The 24,767-nt window shown below is 44.0% G+C and overlaps 1 protein-coding gene across 3 annotated transcripts; it reads right to left on the bottom strand.

The window, feature by feature from the left end:
• Positions 1 to 3,237: 3,237 nt before the first annotated feature.
• Positions 3,238 to 24,684, bottom strand: BUB1 (BUB1 mitotic checkpoint serine/threonine kinase). 3 transcript variants are annotated; one of them, XM_080585324.1, is made up of 25 exons: positions 24,593 to 24,684; positions 24,393 to 24,452; positions 24,176 to 24,320; positions 23,477 to 23,673; positions 22,843 to 22,883; positions 22,003 to 22,109; positions 20,527 to 20,576; positions 20,218 to 20,408; positions 19,176 to 19,336; positions 18,492 to 18,826; positions 17,551 to 17,603; positions 15,778 to 15,915; positions 11,799 to 11,891; positions 10,762 to 10,852; positions 10,313 to 10,385; positions 9,510 to 9,690; positions 8,847 to 8,925; positions 7,610 to 7,809; positions 7,231 to 7,371; positions 6,453 to 6,568; positions 4,956 to 5,117; positions 4,602 to 4,759; positions 4,331 to 4,508; positions 3,955 to 4,061; positions 3,238 to 3,532 (listed from the first exon to the last, which is right to left on the bottom strand). In XM_080585324.1, exons 1-25 carry the CDS (start codon positions 24,607 to 24,609, stop codon positions 3,337 to 3,339), a joined length of 3,270 nt encoding a protein of 1,089 aa, XP_080441450.1. In that variant the 5' UTR covers positions 24,610 to 24,684; the 3' UTR covers positions 3,238 to 3,336. The 3 variants fall into 3 exon arrangements, with proteins under 3 accessions (XP_080441450.1, XP_080441451.1, XP_080441452.1); XM_080585325.1 differs by lacking the exons at positions 24,176 to 24,320; positions 24,593 to 24,684 and having other exon boundaries at positions 24,393 to 24,493; XM_080585326.1 differs by lacking the exons at positions 23,477 to 23,673; positions 24,176 to 24,320; positions 24,393 to 24,452; positions 24,593 to 24,684 and adding an exon at positions 23,012 to 23,105.
• Between the last annotated feature and the right edge of the window lie 83 nt (positions 24,685 to 24,767).

Below are 24,767 nucleotides of genomic sequence, written 5' to 3'. Positions count from 1 at the left end.
GAGCGTGCCAGGGCCACGGCCGGGGGAGCGCGGGCTGGATGCCCGGGGAGGAGAGCACTGCGGCACGCAGCAGGGCGGCCGCCAGCCACAGGGAATGGTGGAGCCGGGAGAAGATAAACAACGAGGGAATTACCAAAAATGACACATGTGCTGTGGTCAACGCCCCTCCCGCCAATACGGGCTTCTCTACAGTGCAATTTCATTTATCAAAACAACAGGACAAGAGTTTCTCGGTACCTCTACATGCAAAGCAGCCTGCAATTTCAGCTCACTGCGTGGCTGCCTTTCCCACTGCGGTCCCCAGGCCAAAGTACTGTCTCAGAACAGCAAGGCCTATAAAAAAACAAACTCTACATCCCTGGTTGTGGCGAGGCTCAGCTCACAAGCTGAATGCCCCTGCCCTTTCTCAGCACCAGCCAGCATGTTGGGCAGCCCGAGTTTATTTTAAATATCCCACTGTAGGGTGTTTCTCAAGTTTAACAACTTGAGCAGAATGTCTGACACAACAAAATACCTCCGCAGTACAGTGAGACCAGGGAGATTTATGAAAGTCTGTTGTTTGTCTCCCTCCTGTGGATAGATGCACAAATAAAATAATGCCCCCACTGTACCTAGGGCTTTGTGCAGCTCATCCCTGCAGCTCTGGGGGGACTTGGGTTTCCAGCCAGCTTTCACAGAGCTGCTGGGGATGTCAGGGCTAAAACTGGTTGAGTGCCCAAGCAGAGCTCCTTCCCACATCACACATGCTGCTGGAAGCCCCCAGTCTCAGGGGAAAGGATCATGCTTTTAGAATACAGACACAGCACTGAGAGCAGCGTGGGGCAGCTGTACCTCGGCACTTCTACTGGAGAAAGGTCCCCATAAAATGTTAACTCAGGGAAGAACCAGGAATAGGCTACTTACTGGTGAGACTTAGGAAAACAACATAGAATCTGAGCAAAATCAGCCATTGTGAACCAAATTAGCCCCTTCTTTTAAGATTTGAGGCTCTGAAATGATATAAACATTTTTACTGTCATTTTTGCATGCAAAATACAGAACTGCTCCCATCTATCCAAAACCTTTAAAACAGCCTACACCCTGCTGATAAAACATTTTTACCCTCTAGGTAGCAAAGTCAGACCGACAACGTCTGAACGCTGGTATTTTGGGGCACTGCCTACATGCTGAGTGCTAATTTCCCTGGGGCAGGCAAGTAGGACTGCTGGCTCTCATCTTTCCCATAAGTTATCTTTATGAATCACTCCAGATCCTGCAGGTCCCAGTTACAACTCCCCATTTCATCTTCGACACAGGAGCAATGCCCTTAGGAAGATAAGCACCTCGCTGCTGGGAACCTTCAAGCAACCCCTGCTTCTCGACAGTCAAAGGCGCACTGTGAGCGATCCATTACTCAGAGCTGGTATGGCATTAACGCGAAGTGCCGCCAGCACGCGAGGAACAAAGTCAGTATTTACTCCTCGAGATCAATCAGCAGCCACAGAGGCTCGGAGGCAGGCAGTAATAAGCTGTGGTGTGCTTTTTGGGCAAGCGGCCAAAGGCGCACCTGCTGCATGCAGCCGTAGCTCCCAGCGTGCGCCCTTGCAAGCCCCAAGACAGGGCAGCCAGGGAGATTTCACCACCATGTAAGAACCCTGGGAGAGGGGAGCAAAGGCAGGTCAGGGCACTTCAGCATGTGAGTGCAGCTGGAAAGCCCTCAAGAGTGATCAGAGCTGTGGCTCTGTGAAAAGGTCAGAGATGTTTCAGCAGCAAGGCTCAGCTGAGCAGCATACAGGATACAGAAATGAAAAGAAGCAAGGGGAGCTCAAGAGGAAACATCCCTCCACACGAGCACCAGCCATAGCTCATTCCTGCCTTCCTGGTGCCTGTAGACCATGTCCTGCCCCAGCTGTTCCCAGAGTCCTTTTAAATGTTCAGCCACAAGAATGAATAGCTTGAACAATTTTTACTTTGAAGAAATGCAAAGGCAGAGAAAGCCTCCCTGAGAGGTTCGCTTGGTATGAGTGAATGTGGATACATTGCTCCAAATAAGCAATTTTTTTTGAAGTTCGTGTGATTTGGGGCAAAGCTAGTTTGATGCTTTGTATTTGACAAGGTATCTATGAAGCCAAGCTAAGCTCACACAAACTCAAGTGAGCGCATTGCTTCGGCAGTAACCATGCAGTGCACTGGTATATTGGCTGCTGTAATTAAGAAATGTGTAGAAATATATTAGAGAAAAAAGGGTACATGTAAAAGGAATGCTTTTCCAGAGTTTTCCAGAGCAAGCTGCCAGATACCACAACACAACATTTTGCCACAGTAAGGGAAAACAAAACCTCGCAATGACCAGAAAACAACCATTTCAGTTCCAGCAGGGAGACATTTGTCTCTTGGTTTTGCCCATGTCTCTAATAATTCTTTGTGACTGGTCAGAAGCAAATGCAACAAAAGTGACAAGTGTGACTTAAGTTCTATCTAATCTAAATCTCATCTGCTAACCTCAGTTTCTTTCAACCTAGAAGTTCCTGAGAGAAAGAGTAGAGCATAAAGAGTTGTGAATGTATGAGCCACAAACCTCAAAGAATTGCAGTAACAGCACTCTTGAGCGCTGCTGCTCATCCGCACACTCATCTTGTCACCGACTTGAAAGAGTGTTCCCTCATATTCATTAGTTATTAGCAGATAGCTTCAGTGGCTTTTCTAGGAGAACAAGGACTTGTCCTCCTTACACCTGCCATCCAGGGGTTTTTCCATGGAGTCTATCAAGTTACACAAATTCACCCTCCTGCAGCCTTTAGAGTAGGCTATTTCACTTCCAATTGCTGTCTTCACTTCTCCTAGAAGAGATTCTGGAATCTTCCATGATGGTAGGATCTCAGTTTGGAATTACATTCAAGTTTCCAACAACCTGCTCCTCCCAAAAGGCTCTGTTCACCATTCTTCTTATTGGGAAAAACGCATCCTGAACACCTCACATACACTCTTCATTTAAAAACATCAGCCTGCCCTTCACCTGACTGGACTATACCCTCTACACAGTGAGGCTGCAAGCATCATCTGCGCAACCTTTTTCACCAGCTTTTTTCCCTGCCGCTCAAAATGCACTACACATTATTACAACTATAGACAGTCTCTAGCATGCCTGTGCCTCCCACACTGAAACTACGCAAGTTCAATTAACACTTAGTTTCCATGCAGTAAAATTTCTGTGCAACTTCTTTCATGAAACCACAGAAAGATGAAAGTTACCATTCCTGAAGCCAACCCAAGAATGTTTATTTTTAAAACAAGGTATTACAAAAAGATTTCACATTCAGGACATTCCAATTCTCAATCACTTTGCAAGATAAATGCTTATTTTCGTGACCGTTTGTGCTCTATGAGCAACACAACAAGTCTGTTCCGAAGGAACTTTATTTCCTTTGCATATGACTTGCAAAATAAGTCCTTCAGCCTTTTGCGTAAAACTCCTAAAGAAGGCAGGCTATGGCAATTCGGTATGTTTAGCATGCTGTCAAAGAACTCTTTCCACACTTCAGCATTGGCAAGCCTGAAAGGAACAACAACCAAAAAAAGCATCAAAAAAGGTTTAAGTCTAAACTGTTAAAATACTGTTTCCTGTATTTACCCGTTCCCGCCCCATCTACAGGTTGGAGCAACTGCAGACCATCATGTAACAGAACAGTTTCTGTTGTGGCATGCTGCTTAGTGAACCAGAGGGATTTTTCCTCCTTCTAGGCAGCAAGAAGCCAAGGATGCTATGCAATTCACCACATCCACTGCCAAAAGGCTTCCTGTACTTTAGTCAGTAAGTTCTGTGAGGCAGCTCCTGTGCATTAAACCCGTGTGTTTTAGAGCACTGAGAGGTAAAGGCAAACAATGCCAAAAGCTGTGACAGAAACTACTACCAGGTTTGAGGTTAACGATATATCTTCCTATAGATGGGAGTTTTGGAAAAGATTTGACACCAACCTTCTGAAGGAACCTTCAGGCTTCCAGACACCATTTTCATTCTTCACTTGCATGTAGGTACCAAAGAGCATGCAGTAGACCGTTGCTGCTATGCCGAAGTAATCTGTCTAAAAGTATACGCAAGTTCCATATTAACAATGCATACCCGAACCACTAAAAATTAGCAAAAAAACTCAGAACAAAAAAGAAGCAAAAACCACACTCCTTGGAGCCAACAGAGCAAGCTCCATAAGAGGGTTCAGGATCATGCTCCTGGAGCACTGAGCTGAATCTACAGAACCAGTGCAAAAGTCTAATATTTCTGTAATTCATCTACTCATATGCTTAATGTATGCATTAAGCTCCAAATATTCAGGCTGTCTCTACAACCTCATACCTGGTAGTTCCACGGTTTCTGTGTCAGCATTTCAATACACTGGAACCCAGATGTTTCACACCTTGCAGTAAACGCGGTTCCTTCAGGAAAGAGTTTCATATCTATACTCTGTCCCAAGTCAATGAGCGTCAAGCCATGAGAGAGGCCATCTATGTCACACGTATCATTATCCAGAAACCTTCAACCAAGACGAGAAGCAGCGATTCGATAAGCATCAAGACAATAATAACATGATATGCTGACACCACATGTAGCAAAATGAAATACTCGCCTTTCTCCAAGTAGGAGGTTATCAGGTTTAATGTCACCATGGATGATTTTGCAGCTGTGGAGCTCTTCTACCATATAAAGAATTTTTACAGCGAAATAGATTACAAGTGCTTGAGGCATCACCTTTTCAGGAATTTTTTTGTAAATGTTTATGGCATTCTGTGTACGAAACAAAGATAGGGAAGAACCATCAGCTACACAAAAAACAACTCAATATGGATCACGTACCCATGTTGATAAGTACAGACTGTGTTCACAATGAAGTTCCATAAAGCGAAGAGACTTCTGTATACTGCAAGGCAACAGCACTCAGAAAGGGACACAGATGTTCAGGGCACAAGTTGAGCACACTTACCAGCAATGTTCCATAGTTGTAGAGCTCACCAACTAAAATGCTTCCATTTTGAAAAAAATGAGCAGAATAAAAGTGGATGTAAAGATGGCGTATACTTGGATCGAGTCTTTCTACCAGTTGGGTTGCTATGTAGAACTCCCAAGGATTGGCAGGCTTCTGGACCTGTAACCAAAAAGGTAATGTACTAGGTATATCTGTTATTTTTTTTTTTATATACCTAGTAAATAAAAAAAAGCAGAAGTTCTCAGCTTTTTTCTTAAACTTCAGACTCAAGTTCCTGAACACTTTTCTCTTTGATCAAATAAAATACTTACATCTCAAATAGTTAACCTCAGGTCAATCTACCCAACAAATAATTCTCTTGAATCACTAATTCAACTACATGCCACAGTTCCATTGTGGCTTATATGCTCTTTAATGCTATTCAAAGTGTTAGACTTTTGCAACATCGATGTTTCAGCCTCCTGCTGGCAACATATGCTTTAAGGGAAGTTTTATGATGAGTTCCAAAGAGAAGAGCCTTTCTGATTCCTCTCCCTAACACTAAATGCCTGATGTTCAAAAAGAAGCTTCTGAAACATTACTTTTAGCTACCAGAAAACTTCCAGTTAAGGTATTATAAATAAAATATGTATTTGTTGGAAGATTGAAACGATGCAGAGGAGATCCACAAAAAGATTCCAAAGGTAGGAAAAACAGATTTGAAGAGGGTTAGGGTGTCAACTCAATCACACAGCCACCTTTCAGCCAGGCTGTAATAAGTGCACATGGGATTTCAGCCAACAGCAGATGCAGGGCTGCATGATCGAGTGTAATCCTCTTGGGCTAAACTGACCTTGCAGTTGTACAGACTTTCTTTTTGGCAGTAGTTCTGATGAAAGCACATCCTATCATCTGTTGCTCATTCCTGCACTGAAGCAGGCTGCAGAAGGAGAAAGCAGGGAGGGAGCTGCTCAATCTACAACCTCCATCTAGACAAGCTCGCTTGTTAAGAAAACTGCACCCTAGAGGCATCACCCAGCAGAGTATACGACAGCCAGCAGCCACCAAACAGGCTGGCTGCACAAAGCACAAAAATGCTTGCGGAAAGCTAGCAGGCATGCATCTGGAAGCAAGTGTCCCTTTCACTGTGACCCAACAGTAAGAGCAGTTTTATCATTAATTCACACACAGTTTAGTTTGCTGTGGACTAAGCGCATTTCACACAAATAGCTCCATTTGCTCAGCTGAGAAAGATGCCCTAAAGACTAAGAATTATAGCCAGGCTACCTATGACTATGTTATAAAAAGAAGATCAAGAGGAAGTTCTGGCAGGTGGATAAAAGACTTCCCATGTAGAATGCGTCGGACATTACAGCACACAAACTGAACAAGGCTTTGAGGATAGTCCAGTATGCTTTATTACATATTTATAAATAAACCTCAGCAAAATCCATCCGGGGAGGTGTCAGATTCCAGAATTTTCCAGCAGAACTATTCTGAGTCAACACTACTTACCTTGAATGTTACTTTCTGATTGTTCCTAGGGTTACTGGCATCCAGAAGGGAAGCCTGATAGACTTGAGCAAAAGCTCCTTCTCCAACCAAGCAGTCCACATGGAATGAGCTAGAACCTTTATGAGATGGAAAAAAAAGGAGATTAACACCACAAAGTCCTGCTTGCAAGCTTCGCAGATGAGACTTCAATACTTGGGGGAGGGATTGGGGGGTTAGAAGCACCAGCCATAAACAAATTGTTGCTTTAACCCTAGTGCTAGTCTTTCTCTACTTGCTCTTCTTGCTAGCCATGCTTTCCATAAAAGCGAGCCTGCAATCACTGAAGAGAACAAGAGTACTATGAAGTGCCATACACTAAAATCAGTGTTTCTATTTTAGTCCAACTCCCTGGAAGTAATCAAATTCTAAAGTGCATTCCTTAAAATGTAAACACTAACGTTTAAGCCATAGAAGTATGTTGCAATTACTGTCATACAGATTTTGCTGACAGAGGACTGTTGCTGTTCTATACAAAGTGTAAGAATTGTGTCACAAATTACCAGGAAAGAAAAACTAGGAAAAGTATCTTTGTTCCTACCTCAGAATACCTAAACAAAAATAGCTAGGTTCTGATTTCAAACAGCAAACAAAAAGGTCTAATTTCAAATTTGAGGTTTAGATAATCTCGAAGCTATTTGGATATATGCATAAGTAAACTGGATTTGAAAAAATACTTCAGGAGTTCCCAGAAAAACCTGCAACAAGTGCTTCAAAATGAAATGTATCAAGTAGCTCTTACCCAAGGGGAGTTCAGCCTTCAGTTTGATGGTTGGAAGAGCAGATTTCCATTCAAAACAGTTGTCATAGGTATTGAGTGGTTTAGGAAGCTCTGATAAGAATTTGCAAATCAATTCCTTATCCCATGGGTTCTCAACAAGGACTTCACAGAAAGAAGAACAATATTTAAGCTATAAGAAAAGTGTCATTTCAAAGAAGCAGCACACACACTTACATTTAAATGAGTATAATTGATTCACACTTGTCCTCCCTCCTATCTTGTACGTAGCAGTGATCTCCTTGCAGGAGCCACAAGACACTTTGCTTACTACGGTGACCACCCGCATACTGGAACAAAGTACTGCTCCAGTCTCAAACTTCACAGAAGAAAACCGTAGTACCTGAAGCTCTACCAGTCCTGGCTGTCCTGTCCTGCTCAGTTCCAGACAGCTTGTCAAGGGAATTCTTGTCCACCCCAACAGATGAATATTCAGCTCTACTAGTGGCAGTCTGCTCACGTAATTTGTGAGAAGCAGCTGTAGCAATAACATTTCCTTGATGCTCTCCTTGTTCTGCAATGTGTTCAAGAGCAGGGCTACATCTTTAAAACAAAATAATATTAACTGACAGTACTGCCATGACATTTTGACATCTTCAATAAGCCACAAGTACATCACACATCCATGCTTGCAACCTTTGCCATAACCATAAGAACTCTGGGCGTGGTTATCCATACAACAAGAATGGCCTCCATATGCTATCTACATCTTTTACTTCAAGCAGCGATTAAATCTGTTCAAAAACAACAGAGCTTAGCAGACTTACCAGCATTTCATATTTGCTCATGATTACTTTATGCATTTACTCTTCAATAATGCCTGCAGACTTTTCTGACAAAACCTTCTGTAGAACATCTTGGCTCTCTAGATTAAAGCTACCTCACACCTAGCAGCTCAGCAGAACTGCTTTAACCTCTATATCCATATATACTGAGTAATGCATCCTGTGACAGGAAGAATGCTGGCAGAATCAACAAGGTGACCTTTGCCTTCAAATGCACATCATATGTTCTCGATCATCTCTATGGAATCATTCAACACGTCTATTCTCACACTCGAGTGTGAGATGTATGTTACAGAAAAGGTACTGCTGAGCCTCCCAAGGAAACTGTTACACAAGGCTCTATGGGGAGGTCACGTTAACACCAATTCATTAACTGCAGCAGTTCAGTTATTGCAAGTCAGGCATTTTCCAAATGTCTATTTCACCCACATGCCTTGCAAACACTGCTTCTCCAAATGTAGCAGTAGTGCTACCAACTAGCGGTTATTGCCACCCCCCAGGGGCAAAAAGAGATTTAAAAGAATCGGTACAATTGTTCAAGCACTTGATACCCATACAGTGTGACAAAAAATTAAATCATAGGAGCATTTTCAGGGACATAATCACCACGCCCAGGTTCATGCAACTTCACAGGGTAACTGTTTAGCATACATCTTCGCAAGCTTATTCAAATATGTTAGCTCTAGATTGCTTGGAAAACTTGCACCAAGAGCAGCACAGCAGAGCTGCCTATGCTGGCATAAATTTGCATCGCAACCTGAAGTCTTGAAAAATCTCAGCAAGTCAATGCTATACCTTAGCTTCTTAGTTTTTGCCTGTCTGTGCAGTTCTTCAGAAAACTCCAAATCCATTTGCAGCACGTCATCCCCGGGAGCTGAACAAAGGGAGTAGCAACAATAGCACATGCTTATTTTCCCAAAAGACAAGCACATTTAGAGTATTATTACCAACACAAGAAGGGTAGAGTCACACTGCAGATGTGGAAGTTGCTAATGTATCACAAGAGCAAGCATCGAACAAACTTATTTTAAAACATACAAAAAAAGACAACAGCTTGATTTCTTCTGGGAAGAGTATTCCAAGACAGAAAGAGGGGCAGACAAGCATAAGGGTCTTCACTGAAGGGGATGATGCCTGGACTTCAGTCAGTTGAACTCTCTGCAACTCTGAGAACTCTGCAACAGCTCAGAACAGTCATTTGACAGCACAGTCAAAGGCTCCCTTGTCCCTTGCCACCTTCTCTTTTTCATCCCCAGTTAAAGAAATTCTTGGAAAGCTTAAGTGCTGGGCCTGCCCATGCTCCCAGAAGCTGTTCTGCACCAAGTTTGCATTCAGAAGTTGCAGCAGCACAGCCATACCTACACTGTATTTGGCAAGGCCCGCAAGGTAAGTAGGGCATAGAAATAGTTACACAGCATTGAATTAGATGCTCTGAACCTGAAGTATTCATTATTTTACCTTTGTCCTCCAAAGCTCGTCGTGAATGTGCTGACAGGTAATTAAATGGTGTTGATACAAGCTGGGCAGCTCGTGCAAAGTCTCTTGTGTTGTTTGGACTGGCAGCTAATGTTTTATTACTACATGGTACATTCCACACCGTATAATCATCCCTCAAGAACTCTGGTGTCCCTGTTTCTTCCTAGACAGAAAAATAAACACACAGATTTAAGCCATCAAAACTGTCCTGTCAGACCTGCACTGTAACATACTAGCAGCCTCCAGTCTCAGTAATGCAGAGTCTGAATGTGTCAATTATTAGAAAAATAAAGGAAAGCCAACATAGCCTAAATCACAGGCTTATATAGTTTTGTGTCAGACTTGCATGTTGGCAATAATCAGTTCCACAGCAAAATGTTAGACATCAAAAAATTGTCATAGGAGAATCTGAAGAAGCTTCTCACTTGCATCCAAGCAGCCTGAAGTTTCATGCATCTCCTTGGCTATGAAAATTGTCAGGTGGTTAGCACAACTTCAGGTCTTTCTCGCTCCCTCTCCCTGTCCTTCCTCCCCTACAGAGATGCCAAATCAACACCAACTGCGGTCAGATCTGTTCTAGGAATAGAAGTCTCCACTATTAAGCTCCTAGAATTTTTATGAAAATTAACAAGTGAAAAAGCTCATCCCACTGTCAGTGAACAGAAAGGGGTACCTAGGCTTTAATAAGATATCATTTGTAGGACTGTTGAAGGACTGGGACAGAAGAAACATAACTACCTAACCCGTCGTCAAGGCTAATTCTTGCAATAAGATCAAACACTCACTTCTGTACAGTCAGTCAAGGGACGTTGTCCAATAGTTCTGGGCTCTTCTGACTTCTTTTTACGCTGTGGGATTCTGACAAAACAGGTAGTTTAGAATAACTTCCCTAGAAACCTTCCAAGGCAGACTGATCATAACAAAGACTTGATGGTTTTATTTATTTAAAGAAAACCATTTGTGGATACTAAGAGAAGTTGCAGTAGCTCAAGAAACAAGCTATCCTCAGTTGTCCAGAAAATTAAGCATCTTAAGCACACTGTCCAAACAGGAAAGTTGCACAATTCTACAGAGAAGCAACTACAGCTTTCTCATGCCACTTCCCCACAGCTGCTACTGATTTTATTCAAGCCAATCCTCATATTGCAAATACAGTCATAGCAAAATTATATGGAATAGAATCAATCCTATATGTAATTCTTAATAAACAGCTCTGTTGCTTTTTTCTCCTTACCTGCTGTTCTCTTTTTCATTCTCATCTTCAAAGATAGAAAACATAGGCACGACAGGGGCAGCAACCTTAACTTTCAAGGTTCCATCAGGCTCTTAAAATAAGAGATCACTGATTGTCACACAGTGAAGATTATATAAACTGCCACATTTTTCCCCTAACCAAGCAGCTGAGGGGCTTGAAGTTGTACCTTTTCTTTTAGGATACTGCACAATCATTTTTGGTCAGGCACAGACACGCTATAGTGAGGAACCCCTTAGAAGTAAGATACTTGTTTTGAAGAAGGTCAGTGGCTTGATAAATTGGTTAGTTTTGGCACATATGGACTTGAAATAGATATACTAACTTATTTTCTTGTAAAGCCTGGATAGAAACTTTAAAAAAGAAAAGAAAGTGAAGCAGATAAACAAGGTAAACATGCAAGTGCTTAAAGCCGGAGTAAGAGATACAGTCATGGCTATATCCAGGAGCATCCTCAGAACTACTGCTCAACTGGTCTTTCCTATAAATGCTTGGAAATGGGGAAGATTTTTCCATCTCAGAAAACCAAGAGTGGCCAGGAATACAGAAGCTTCCTTGGCTGCATCTGACCTGTTGTGAAATGTCCCTGAGCTCACTGTTGTAAGCCACTGCCCAGCTTTCAGACTTAACTGTTACTGATAAGCTGACAATTCAGAGACTAATGCCTAGCTTGCAAAACGACTTAGAAACAAAGCTTTACTCATATCAAGTATCAGCTGTGCACTTTTCAAAGTCAGGTTTTAAATACTGCAGAAGTGTCTACAGAGAAGCAACATTTAATGAGGACATTAATAGGCTGCTAGCAGTAAAGTACTTCTGCCTGTGCTGTTCTGACTGCGCATCAACATTTAGAACTTGTCAATAAATTAAATACACTACTGGGTTACGAAATTACTTCTTCACTTTACACTGACTCACACAACTACTTGCTTCAAAATTATAGGGAACAGTGGTAGGAGTAAGCAGGAAACATAGAAGTGAAATATTGAGGACTAAAAAAAAGCCAAAAAAGTACATACCCCTTTTTCTACAGAAGACCTCAAATTGCTCCTCACTTTCTTCAAGAGATTGTTCAGGTGAGAAGGGTGTTTGAAACACATCCATTAGAAATCCTAGAAATAGAAAAGAAAAATACATGAATGCCACCCAATAAAAAAAAAAACAGTTTCTCCGCTCTGTAATAGTTGAATTGAATGATTCTTATGATTTATCAAATGCCAGTGATCTATTATTCCTTATTCTTGCATTTAAACACTCCAGATAACTAAGCAGGAAGATTAGACTTAACCAATGCATATGTACTGGTGCCATGAATTTTTCTCTTTAAAAAAAAAGTCACACTCTCAAAGATGAGATTTTGGGTTCTTCTAAAGGAGAAAGTTCTCCTTTATTTTTTAGGGATTTTGATAACTATTGCATACCACAAGCTTTTTGGTTTTTCTTTTTACAGATTTATATTCAGCAGCGGCTGTTTGCTACGTAGTAGTAGATAGCAGGCTTACTACCAAAAAAGAAGAACATGGAAGAAGCACACAAAAGGAACAGAATAACTTCTGGGTGCTAACACTCTACATCTGATATCGGAAAAAAGTTGCAATTTCCATTATGGGATTTTGAAAAATCAGCGTTTAGAATTGATAATGCTCATCCTATAAAACAAAAAGCTTTTGCATACGGCACTCTGGTTTGAACTCTGGGGGAAGGTTAATGTCAACGAGAGTCAAGTTATTAACTTCCTATCATTCTTCGACTTTATCCTGTTGAAAGTCATCATTTCAGAAACAAGAGTCACTGACAGTACAGACAAGCTCAGCTGAACATGCTGCCCAAAGCAGCCTAGCAGGTGTGTCACCAGTGACTTATTCAGAATTTGACAACATGTGGCTGCTGGGATGTTCGTAAGGCTGTTATTTCTTGAGCTGAGTTTTACCGCCCCTGTCTTGGAAGAATATGGTCAAAGTGTTGGGTCACCAAGTCGACTGCAAAAGAAGAGTACCAATACCATTAATTTTATTTTCCTCTTTGAATGGTGTAAATGCTTATTGCTAGATAGCCTCATTGTATATTCAGCTCCACGAAAGTTCACAGATTCACAGATTTCTCTAGGTTGGAAGAGACCTCAAGATCATCGAGTCCAACCTCCGACCTAACACTAAGTACTCCACTAAACCATATCCCTAAGCTCTACATCTAAACGTCTTTTAAAGACCTCCAGGGATGGTGACTCCACCACCTCCCTGGGCAGCCCGTTCCAATGCTTAATAACCCTTTCGGTAAAGAAGTACTTCCTAACATCCAACCTAAAACTCCCCTGTCGCAACTTTAGCCCATTCCCCCTCGTCCTGTCACTAGGCACGTGGGAGAATAGACCAACCCCCACCTCTCTACAGCCTCCTTTCAGGTAACTGTAGAGAGCGATGAGGTCGCCCCTGAGCCTCCTCTTCTCCAGGCTGAACAAGCCCAGCTCCCTCAGCCGCTCCTCGTAAGACTTGTTCTCCAGACCCCTCACAAGCTTGGTCGCCCTTCTCTGGACTCGCTCGAGCACGTCCATGTCCTTCCTGTAGCGAGGGGCCCAAAACTGAACACAGTACTCGAGGTGCGGCCTCACCAGAGCCGAGTACAGGGGCACAATCACTTCCCTCGACCTGCTGGCCACACTGCTTCTTATACAGGCCAGGATGCCGTTGGCCTTCTTGGCCACCCGAGCACACTGCTGGCTCATATTCAGCCGACTATCCACCAATACTCCCAGGTCCTTCTCGGCCAGGCAGCTTTCCAGCCACTCATCTCCCAGCCTGTAGCTCTGCTTGGGGTTGTTGCAGCCCAGGTGCAGGACCCGGCACTTGGCCTTGTTGAACTTCATGCAGTTGACCTCAGCCCATCGCTCCAGCCTATCCAGATCCTCCTGCAGAGCCTTCCTGCCCTCGAGCAGATCGACACACGCACTTAGCTTGGTGTCATCTGCAAACTTACTGAGGGTGCACTGGACGCCCTCATCCAGATCATCAATAAAGATATTAAAGAGGACCGGCCCCAGTACCGAGCCCTGGGGGACTCCACTAGTGACCGGCCTCCAACCAGATTTGACTCCATTCACCACAACTCTCTGGGCCCGGCCATCCAGCCAGTTTCTAACCCAGCGAAGCGTACGCCAGTCCAAGCCCCGAGCAGCCAGTTTCTTGAGGAGAATGTTGTGGGGAACGGTGTCAAAAGCCTTACTGAGGTCAAGGTAGACCACGTCCACAGCCTTTCCCTCATCCACCAAGCGCGTCACTTGGTCATAGAAGGAGATCAGGTTCGTCAAGCAGGACCTGCCTTTCATAAACCCATGCTGACTGGGCCTGATCGCCTGCTTGCCCTGCAAGTGGCACGTGATGACCCTCAAGATAATCTGCTCCATGAGCTTCCCCGGCACTGAGGTCAAACTGACAGGCCTATAGTTCCCCGGGTCTGCCCTCCGGCCCTTCTTATAGATGGGCGTCACATTGGCTAGCCGCCAGTCAACCGGGACCTCCCCCGATAGCCAGGACTGCCGATAAATGATGGAAAGCGGCTCGGCCAGCTCCTCCGCCAGTTCTCTCAGTACCCTTGGGTGGATCCCATCCGGCCCCATCGACTTGCGCACATCCAAGCTCCGTAGTAGGTCGCCAACCATTTCCTCATGGATAGCGAAGGCCACATCCTGCTCCCCATCCCCTTCCACCAGCTCAGGGCACTGGGTGTCCGGAGAACAACCGGTATTGCCGCTAAAGACTGAGGCAAAGGCGGCATTAAGCACCTCAGCCTTTTCCTCATCCTTAGTAACTAGGTTTCCCCTCGCATCCAGTAAAGGATGGAGATTCTCCCTAGTCCTCCGTTTCGCGTTGATGTATTTGTAAAAGGATTTTTTGTTGTCTTTAACGGCAGTAGCCAGATTGAGCTCCAGATGAGCTTTGGCCTTTCTAATTTTCTCCCTGCACAGCCTCACTACATCCTTGTAGTCCTCCTCAGTGGCCCGCCCTTTTTTCCAAAGATTATAAACCCTCTTTTTTCTGCTAAGCTCCAGCCGCAACTCTCTGTTGAGCCAGGCCGGTCTTCTTCCACGCCGGCTCATCTTTGGGCACGTGGGGACGGACTGCTCCTGTGCCATCACGATTTCCTTCTTGAGGAGCGCCCAGCCTTCCTGGACTCCTCTGCCCTTCAGAACCGCCTCCCAAGGGACTCGGCCAACCAGCGTCCTGAGCAGCTCAAAGTCAGCCCTCCGGAAGTCCAAGACAGCAGTTTTACTGGTCCCCTTCCTGGCCTCGCCAAGAATAGAGAACTCTACCATTTCGTGGTCACTCTGCCCCAGACAGCTTCCGACCACCACATCTCCCACCAGTCCTTCTCTGTTTGTGAAGAGAAGGTCTAGCGGGGCACCACCCCTGGTAGGTTCACTGACCAGCTGCGTCAGGAAGCTATCTCCCACGCTCTCCAGAAACCTCCTAGACTGCTTTCTCTGTGCCGTGTTGTGTTTGCAGGATATGTCCGGGAAGTTGAAGTCCCCCACGAGGACAAGCGCCGACGATTTTGCAACTTCTGTAAGTTGCCTATAAAACTCCTCATCCATCTCCTCATCCTGGTTCGGCGGTCTATAACAGACCCCCACCAGGATGCTAGCCTTGCCGGCCTTCCCGCGGATCCTAACCCACAGGGATTCAACCTTATCATTCCCAGCCTGGAGTTCCACAACATCAAAAGATTCTCTAATGTAGAGAGCCACGCCACCACCCCTTCTGTGCTGCCTGTCCCTCCTGAAGAGCCGATAGCCAGGCATTGCAGCACTCCAGTCGTGGGAGCGGTCCCACCACGTCTCCGTGATGGCAACCAAGTCGTAGCCTGCCTGCTGCACAATGGCTTCCAGCTCCTCCTGTTTGTTACCCATGCTGCGTGCATTAGTGTAGATGCACTTCAGCTGGGCGTTACCAGGCAAGATCCCATTAATTCCAGTGAAACTAGCATATTATTCCAGATGCCTACCCAATGCTTCTTTGGTATGAACTGTAGGTGAAGGCTGCACTTTGAATGGCGTTGCCTGTGTTGCTCCTCCGAGGGAGGTATTTGGTGTAGCTTGAGAAGCATTTCCAGAAGCAAAGGAAGAATTTCCAACTCGAGATGCTAGAAAAGAAAACAGAGAGATCATTTCTAAACTAGCCTGGGATTGTTTATCAACATTTCAGTAGCCAGCAAAATGTTAGCAAGAGAAGTAAACAAGAGGAGTAGCAGAATGACAACCCAGAATTTTGGGAGAGCAGATTTTGGCTTGTTCAGTGATCTGCTTGTTCCCAAGGGAGACTGCCCTGAAGGGCAGAATGGACCTTGTACAGCTGGGTGGCCTTTGAGAACACCACTCTCAATTCATAGGAACAATCCATTCTGACACAGTCAAGCAGGAAAGAAGCCAGTGAAGACAAAGAACTCCTGACCGAGCTCAAACCAAAAAGGAATTGCACAGAAAGTGGAAACAGGGACCAGCTACATGAAAGGGATACTGAGACACTGCCCAAACATGCAGGGATGGAGTCATGAAAGTCAAAAAGCTTAACTAGGGTTGGAACTAGTGAGAGATGTGGCAACAATGGTTTCTTGTACAAAAAAAAAGAACCAGGAAAAATAAGGAAACAGAATCCACTGCTCAGAAGGGTAAGGGACCTAGCAAAAGATGACATGGAAAAGGATGTTTTGCCCACATTCTTACTCTAAGGTCTGCCCCTAAGTCCCTAAAGGTTCTGGCAGAAACTAGGGGAAGGAAGCATTATGTCAGAGACCTCAAGAGTTCCCAGCCAGCCAAGGTTAATTCACACAGTGGTAGTGAAGTAGAAACAGCCTGTAAGCGCTAACAGTTTAAAACTGGAAGGGATTAGTGGATCTTATAGTCTGTTTCCCTCTGTATTACAGGTCACTGTTTCAGCCAGGTTACTGCTGTATTAAGTTTCAGCATTTTAGTCTCATATCTCTGCCACATCACCTCTTTAGGAAGACAAAACACGCTCCCAGTAACCTGAGGAAAATCCCCTCCCAAGGGCAAATCATCATTTAGCCACTAGGAAGATAGCCTCCCAAAACAAACAGCAAAAGGGTCATCTTCCCTGGAAAGCAGTGGTCCACTAAAACCAATATCTACTGGTGGCAACTGTGCCCAGTCACTGATGTCTGAAAACGCATAGTCAGTAAGAGTCAACTAGCAGAGTATTAAAACTCAGACAAATTCCTTTGAAGTTAAAAACATAATATTTCATCTTGGTCATCTAAATGCAGAACTGTAAGTAGTAATGGAAGCTCAAGAAATCATACAATTCACTTGCTGCTCCTACGTCATATGTATCCCACATAATCTCACGTATACATCCACCACACTTCTGGAAAAAATATAATGAAGATCCAGAATCCTACTACAGATGAAATAGGCGATCTTGCTTTAAAAGCAAAATTTCTAGGTTGTTTTTACAATTAATTTGGGAAGGAATTTCAATAGTTAAGTGTTCTTTGTAGTTATCAGAGAAAATTATGTCTTATTCAAAAGGGAATGGAAATGCAAATACTGAAATAGCGCCATCCCACACATTTGGTGTGAGACAATGAGGCATCAGGTAGAGCTACGTGATAAAGTCCTGTACGCATTTATGTTGAATATTCAAGAACTTTCAAGTAAGATGGTCTTGGTCTACCAAAACTGAAAAGCTATGTGCTATTCAACTCCCGCCAGTGAAGTCATATCAGCTGCATTGGTCTTGTCAAGAGTTAGTTTATTACCTTCCTTCACGTCCACACAAGTAGTTAGTCCAGTGGATCTCTTTTTAGAGTGCCTTCAAATGAAAGATTAAAAACCATTAGAGCTTGAAATAAATGCCTTTCTTCTAAATTAATTTTTTTTTTTTTAAAGTTCAGCTTCAGTTCAGGACTTAATAACAACGCACTTTAAGCAGTAAAAGGTCCTTTCTCAGCTTAGAACAAAGGAAACATCTCAGAAATGACAACCAGGGATCCTGCTTTTTCCACACAAAGGACACATAAATGAAGTCAAAGAACTTTTAGAAAATTATTATATCTCCCCTGGGCCCCCAGGTTTCTCACACAGTTGCCAATAGACACAAAACCCGAAAGGCAGCAGAGTCCTTTAAAAAAGATAAAATGCAGGCATTAAATATTCTTGGATACAGTTTGCCTCCAAGTAATTCCCTTATGTAAGTGAATGACAACTGCTTGTTTCACCTTGTCAGTCAAACCTACTCAGACACACCCATTTTGCCAACCTAGCTTTCTCCCTCCCACCTCCCAATTGTTTCATGCATTAGCTCTGCCACACAAGCCAAAGTGCGGAAGATAAATAAAAGCACTTTTTTCTTCTCCAGAGACATTTGCAGCCAAGTTGTAACATCTGGTATCTGCATGAACTAAGCACATTGTTATTTATTTCGGGCATGCCAGGGACACAAATGCTGAATAATCACTTTGGTTATGCAATGAATTTGTTCTTAGTTATTACAACTAAAACATGGGGTGAAAAGAATTAAAGATTGAAATAAGGATCATACGTTATAAGAGTTTGATCTGTCTAAACACTGGTTTCCACAGGCTAATTCAGATTTTTTTCAGAAGAGTAAAAACCCTTTCTTCAAGTTAATTTTTAAGTAAAGTGTAACTACAGAAGACTGCACAATTTGTAAAGCAAGAATCGAACTGTTTATACGTACTTTTCTCCAGTGCTCCAATTAAAAGTCGAGTCAGGGCGCACCTGCTCCTGAGCTGGAGCACTGTTGAATGGAGGGTGTAACAAACTCTTCTGGACTTCTCCAAGTTCTTGCTGAGTTTTGATTATGTCCTTTTCATACGTTGCTTCCAACAACATGGAAGATTTCATCTGGTGGCCAACTGGGTTCACGGACTTCAGTGTAAGAGCATTTGATGACAAAGTGCTTGACTGAAGCTGGTCTGGCACCAGCCCTTGGAGGGTTTGCAGACCTGAGCTTTGACAAGATGCCATCCATTCCTGCTGCAGAGCTGCGCTGGGTGCTACATGTGGATATATCTTTAGAGACGAAAAACATTATTTTACCCTCAAAAACCCACACACATGTATAAACATTACCATTTACCCTTTTATTTTGCATAACTAGAATAGCTTATCGTGCTTAAGAGAACTTTCACATGCAACTAAAACTAGATCACAGAGAAGCAAAACCAATCTTTGAGGTTTCACAATTAAAAATGTTTCATCATGTATTTAAGGTTATGCCGGGTATCTATACTAGTCAGATATTGCAACCTCAACTTCCAGATTTGGTTAACACACTGCTTGTGTTATCATCTAAAGCGCAGCTAAATTTTACGTGGAGAGTTCAAGAGGACTGCTCCTATTTATCATAGCCCATACTCACCAACGGCTTATTTTGTTCAGCTAATGTTGTAGATGCTGGTTCCAGTCTAGTTTCCTCCAAACTCTTGGTGAGCTGAGTGAGCTGTTCCAGCTTCTGCTGCAGGGCTTGCAGTTCAAGGACAGCTGACTCTTTTCTTCTTATGGAATCCCTCTCTTCTTCTCCTAATGAGGGAACGTCAACATTAAGTAAACCAGATATTAAATAAAACGATGAAAAGGGACAGCTACACAACACTATCTCAACACTAGCCTGGACACCAGCAGCAGCCCTAATGCTTTTAAAGGAGTTCTCACAGGCCAGGATACCTCTCACCTAAGTTGCACTTAGAGTGCCAGCCTCAGTGCTCCTACTGCAAGCATGCTCACGGCTCTCATCTTCAGCACAAAAGAACACTAAACTCTGAAAAATTCTACCAAAGCAACCCTTTGGTAACATTTGAGTGGAGATGGAGCCTGCTGTCCCTGCTGGGAATTATCGTACATAACTACCGCAAATAACAAAAAATCCACCCAAACACTTGTTTTAAAATATGCATTTAGAAATACAATTGTAAGCATACTCTGGGCTCTGATTACAGCCTACAAACAAAGAAACAAAGATATTCTTCATCTTGAATTATAGGTATCAGCTGGTAAGCAGATAGCCACAGCTACAACTCACATCAGGGTAACTAGTACTGCTAAGAGCTGTCTGCACTTGCCTGCAATTTCCTCAGAAGGAACAACACTTCTTAAGAAAATTTAGGCTTCAAAAGACAAAACCAAAAGATGAGCTTAAAATCTAAATACCAGCATCATGACAGTTCTGGAATTAAGTCCTTGAAGTGTTTGAAGACAACTTAACACCATTACACGTCAGTCATTTGGTCTGTTTACTAACGTTTCCCAGCTTACCACAGCCTGTTTTTGTACAGAGATGATAACCTGGGCTTTGAGAAAGTTTTCAGGCTACAGAGCTTGAAAAGACATGAATACAGACAGGTGCTACTTTTCCAAGAACATGAGAATGTTTTTGAAATAGCTAGGTGGAAGGAGAAGAATACCGCGTTCTTTCTGTCTTCTGAGGCGCTCGTATTTCTTGAAGTATCGCTTGGCTCTGAGCTCCTCAAATGAAAGTTCAGAGCCTTCACATATGAGCAGGTTTTTATTATACATCGCAACCTGCTCACATTCAACAGCAGCTGACGATGACTTAGGAAGAACTTCAGATTTGGAGAGGTATGTCACATACTTTCTGTGAGGAAAAATAAAAAAAGTTCAAGTTTGTTGGATTTGTTCTGGGGAGTATGTTATTTTTTCCCAAAAGCAAGGCCCCCTCCCCTCTTTCTTTCTCCCCTTTTTTTTAAACTTACACTTCTCTTTCACCAGAAGAGCAGGACTGAGTACCAGCACAATCAGGACCCTAAAGTTGTGGGGTAGGGAGAAAGAAATCCAGCATTATATTTAACCATCCATTTTGACGGGACTAGCAATCAGGAAGTCCCTAATATTAAATTCTGATTGAAGAGATGACGATTCAGGCCATGAGCATAGCAAGAACGAACAGATCAGGAGAAGTATACAAGTGATCACAGCCTGAGGAAGCTCGTCCTGAAGAATTAGCTGTATAAGAGTCTGCTGTTATCACTGAGAATTTTTGGAAGATGAGCAAGATCCCAGAGGATCCAGACAAAAGGATATACTTGTGGAAACTGCAGTCCTCAGAAGGATTCTGGGACTAGTTGAACAGGCATTTTCTATTCCCAAAAAAACAGGAATGTAATTTCTAGATCACATGGGTTTGTAAAGAACAGATTGGATGGCCCCCTCCGATTTCTTTCTTTGACAAGCTATCCAATTTCAGGGGTATGGAGGCAGGCAAGAGGTCTAAGAAGCTTTAAGCTCTATTCCATCATCCATGACACCTTTTAGTATTTGCAGGCAATACCAAACTGAAAGAGTCACAAGCACTTTAGAAAATGGGACAAAGTTGAGAAAGCTGACATATTTCCTACCCACAGTCTTTCAGTCTTAAATTTCACACACCCCCCGTTCACCTTTCATCTTGTAGTGTCAGAAAAGCTGCAAAGAAATTTAACTAGCTTTGTCAAACCTCAGAACTACAGTGCTGCATTCTGGTACTTATCTAAGACGGGTTAGAACTAATATGGCTTCATTTTTGGTTTTATTGTGGGGAAGGGGGTGGAGGAAGAGGACTATGGAGTGACACAATTTGGGCTGTGAAGTTAACTAAAACTTCCACAAGGTACGAAGAGAACCTCAGCTGGAACTTGCTACAGACAGACATGGCAAGCTACAGAGTGCTCTACTGACATTCCCCCACAGAGGGGCTCAGGAGCCACGAGTGTGTCATCTCCTAATAATTTCCCATCATCAGCAGACTAACTTCTACACAAAGCCACCATCTCACTGAGGACCGTTTTGGAAGTTTCTCTTCTTCCTCTGACATTATCTTTTATTTATTCTTCAATAGCATATAAAAGTAGTGGCGTGGAAATTCAGTGTAGATGATACTCAATCGTGACAGACAAAATACTATTTATAGTACTATCCCTGCAAAGAACACTAACTAGCTGGACGAATCACTCCTTGCCTGGGATACTGGAAACGTGTTGAGTGACTAACAGCTCTTTCCCCATACTTGTGAAACAAACTATTTCTACGAAGATGTGATGCTTAGAGCCTAAAATCCATCAGCAACATTTCTAAGATGTGGAAGATATTGTTAGAATATTTTAACATTTTTATTCAATCAAGCTCTTTAACCTAAAACTTATGCAAGGGTCCCACAGTCTTCCCCATGCTAATTCATTTCTCAAGTTTGTTACCTGATTATTGCAAGTATATGCTGGATCGTTAAGATTCGTAACACCTTTTTGAGGAGACATTTGATTTGCAGCATGTGAAGTTTGAAGTGGTTTTATAACAGCAGCACCTGGGACAGATTACACAGGCTTGCATTAACGAGTAGAAATCTTTTTCTCATGTATGAATTTTTACTTACAACTTTAAGCATTGGAAAACTTCTACTTTATGTTTTGAATACACTTAAGAATTTTTAATACAACCAGGAAAACAGTAAAAAAACCAGTTTCTACAGGAAACATATTACACTTTGTAATCATTCAACCAGCTCTGGAACTTAACAGAAGCTCTCAGTTGCATCTTCTACAGTGCATATTATTACTTCTTTACACTCAAAGAAAATGCTGCTATCGTTTGCAGTATCAATGATAGAAGACCCAGCTACCATCTATGTCTGGTAAGGAGCATGAGCTCGTCACCAAACTTAATTTTTAAGTTTTGTTATTAAAATATTGTTGCTCTAAATAATTAATTCCCTAATTTTAGAGCTGTTATTCACATCCTTTATTTTGATTGTTCACATTCCTAATTATAGGAATATTCTCATATTGAAATTCTAACATCTCAGCCTTCAGCTGCTTTACTGAAACAAACCTCTGCTGAATGTTTTAACACTGTAGCTAGAATAGAATCAATACAGCAGGTTCCCCACATAGAGCTGTGTTAATCCCACTTAGACATAGGAAGGGTTAAGAGAAAGGAAGCATGAAACAGCTTCCTTCACAGTGACAAAACCCACTGATCAAGGGAAGAGATTCATCCAATTGAGGTACAGTTCACAGGCAGATTATCTGTAGCCTCACCTTGCAGAGGAGGATTCTGAGGATTGTAATTCTGCAGCCAGCTAAATTGCAAGAAACATCAGTCATTATCATTAAGTCACCTGCCCCCCATTCCTCCCCATCCACCCCCAGAAACCTTGCACAGTCCTCATGCCTAGAAATCAAACACTAGGATACCCACGTTACTTACAGGACATATTATTGAGCATATCCTAGCAGTTTTACATTCTAAAACGCAAAACAACTCCACAATAGGCAGCAAGAGATGAAAATCATCTTGTTTATCATCAGCTGAGGGAATATATCTCACGATAAGCAACTAACAAAGTTCACACTCAATAAATCCAAGATGTGCTTTAATTTGGACCTATTCAACAAAAAATAGACAAAAGAATCAACCAGTTTCAGGATTTTCTTTCTGAGCCCTACTTCACTCAAGGCACTGTGGTACAGGCTTTCTCAGTACACCCTTCAAAATAGACAACACGTACTGAACAGCAAAAAGGCTGTTAAGGTCCTTAAGCTTATACCCACCTTCCACAAAAATAATCATTGGTGTATATATGCTCTGTGCTATAGCAGAGGTAGACAAGAAAAAAAACAACAACCAAGCACTACCTAATAGCTCTGTAAGTAAAAGATGTATCAGAATTACCAGTACAGCTGTTCCAAGTCCTCTTGTGGTTGTGCCTGGTTGTGAAATCCTTTTTGAAGGACAGCTATCGCACACTGCGCGTTGCCCTCATTTACCAGCTGCTGAGCCCAAGCGATATAGAAAGCAGAGGCATTTGCACCAACTCCCTGTCCATACAGGTAGTCAAAGTACTCAGAAGGAGAGGTAATGAACTCTGCCTGCACAAGACAAAGACACATAACCCATAAGCACTTTCAAGAGCATCCAAGGAAGTTACAGGAGTAAAAAACTAACAATTTCTTACTTTCCACGTTAAGAAAGCTTCATTTTTTAAAGATAGAAACAGCTAGTAAACATTTTTCATGAGCTAAGCAGCTTAACAAGAAAGCTTTTAAAAAGGAACGTGCTGCCCTTCAGCAAGACTAAAAAGTTCTGAGTTCTTAGATCAACACATTTGTACCCCACGCCGTCTCCCTGAGGGCTCCTTTTCCTCTCACGGCCCTGTCCAGGCTTGGCTAATCTGCACCGGAGGCGCGGAACGGGACAAATGGCTGTTCCAGGCCGTTTCAGAACGCACAGCGCCAGGTTACAGGCAGCAGGCAGCCTGGGCGGCTCCTCTCCTCCGCACGGCTGGAAGGGGACAGGCTGGAGCCGCAAAGCTGCCCGGCGGTGGTGCAGCCGCACCTTCGGGGGGTGAGCACCGCCGCAGCCCGCACCTACCAGCTTCAGGCAGTAGCCGACGAACCTGGGGTCCCGGCGGTACCTCCCGTCCGGCAGGAACGCCGCCACCAGCCGCTCCAGGAGGCCGGGCAGCCGTGCTCGCCACTCCGGGGCGGGCAGGCAGCCCTCCAGCCACCGCGCGTACCTGCGGGGGGACGGGCGGGGCCGGGTCAGGCACCGCCAAACGCCTCGGCCCGGCCCGGCCCCGCACACCCACCTGTCCCACGGCTCCAGCGGGTCGCTGCCGACGTAGCTCCGGAGCTGAGCCTCCAGGCTCCTGCGGGGCGGGACGTTAGGGCTGGGGGGTACCGGGAGCCCCCCCCCCCCCCCCCCCCCCCCCCCCCCGGCCCCGTGAGGCGCCCCCCGGCCCCCCTCCGGCGGCCCCCGGCCCCCTCAGCCCCCCGGCCGTCCCCTCACCGCCCGCCCGCCTCCATGTCGCCGCCGCCGCCGCACCAACCGCCGCCGATTCAAACCGGGCGCGCACGCGCACCCGGACCCCGCGCCGCCTCTCCATTGGCCGTCCCCCGCCGCCAATCGCTGAGCGGCCCTTTCGCTCCGCCCACCACAGGCCACGCCCCCCTCCCCGTGGCGC

Source organism: Anser brachyrhynchus (assembly GCF_964034855.1).
Source record: "Anser brachyrhynchus genome assembly, chromosome: 3".
Lineage (NCBI taxonomy): Eukaryota > Metazoa > Chordata > Aves > Anseriformes > Anatidae > Anser > Anser brachyrhynchus.
Note: the sequence above shows the minus strand (reverse complement) of the source record. Positions and strands in the feature narration are given on the sequence as shown.

What these genes read in the sequence shown, in the direction of transcription:
- BUB1 (XM_080585324.1), bottom strand. An exon ending in CCTTGACTGACTGTACAGAA is followed by an intron (nt 9,691 to 10,312) that starts GTGAGTGTTTGA and finishes TTTTCTGTCTAG; the next exon opens with GAAGAAACAGGGACACCAGA. An exon ending in GCAAAAACTAAGAAGCTAAG is followed by an intron (nt 7,810 to 8,846) that starts GTATAGCATTGA and finishes TTTGTTTTAAAG; the next exon opens with ATGTAGCCCTGCTCTTGAAC.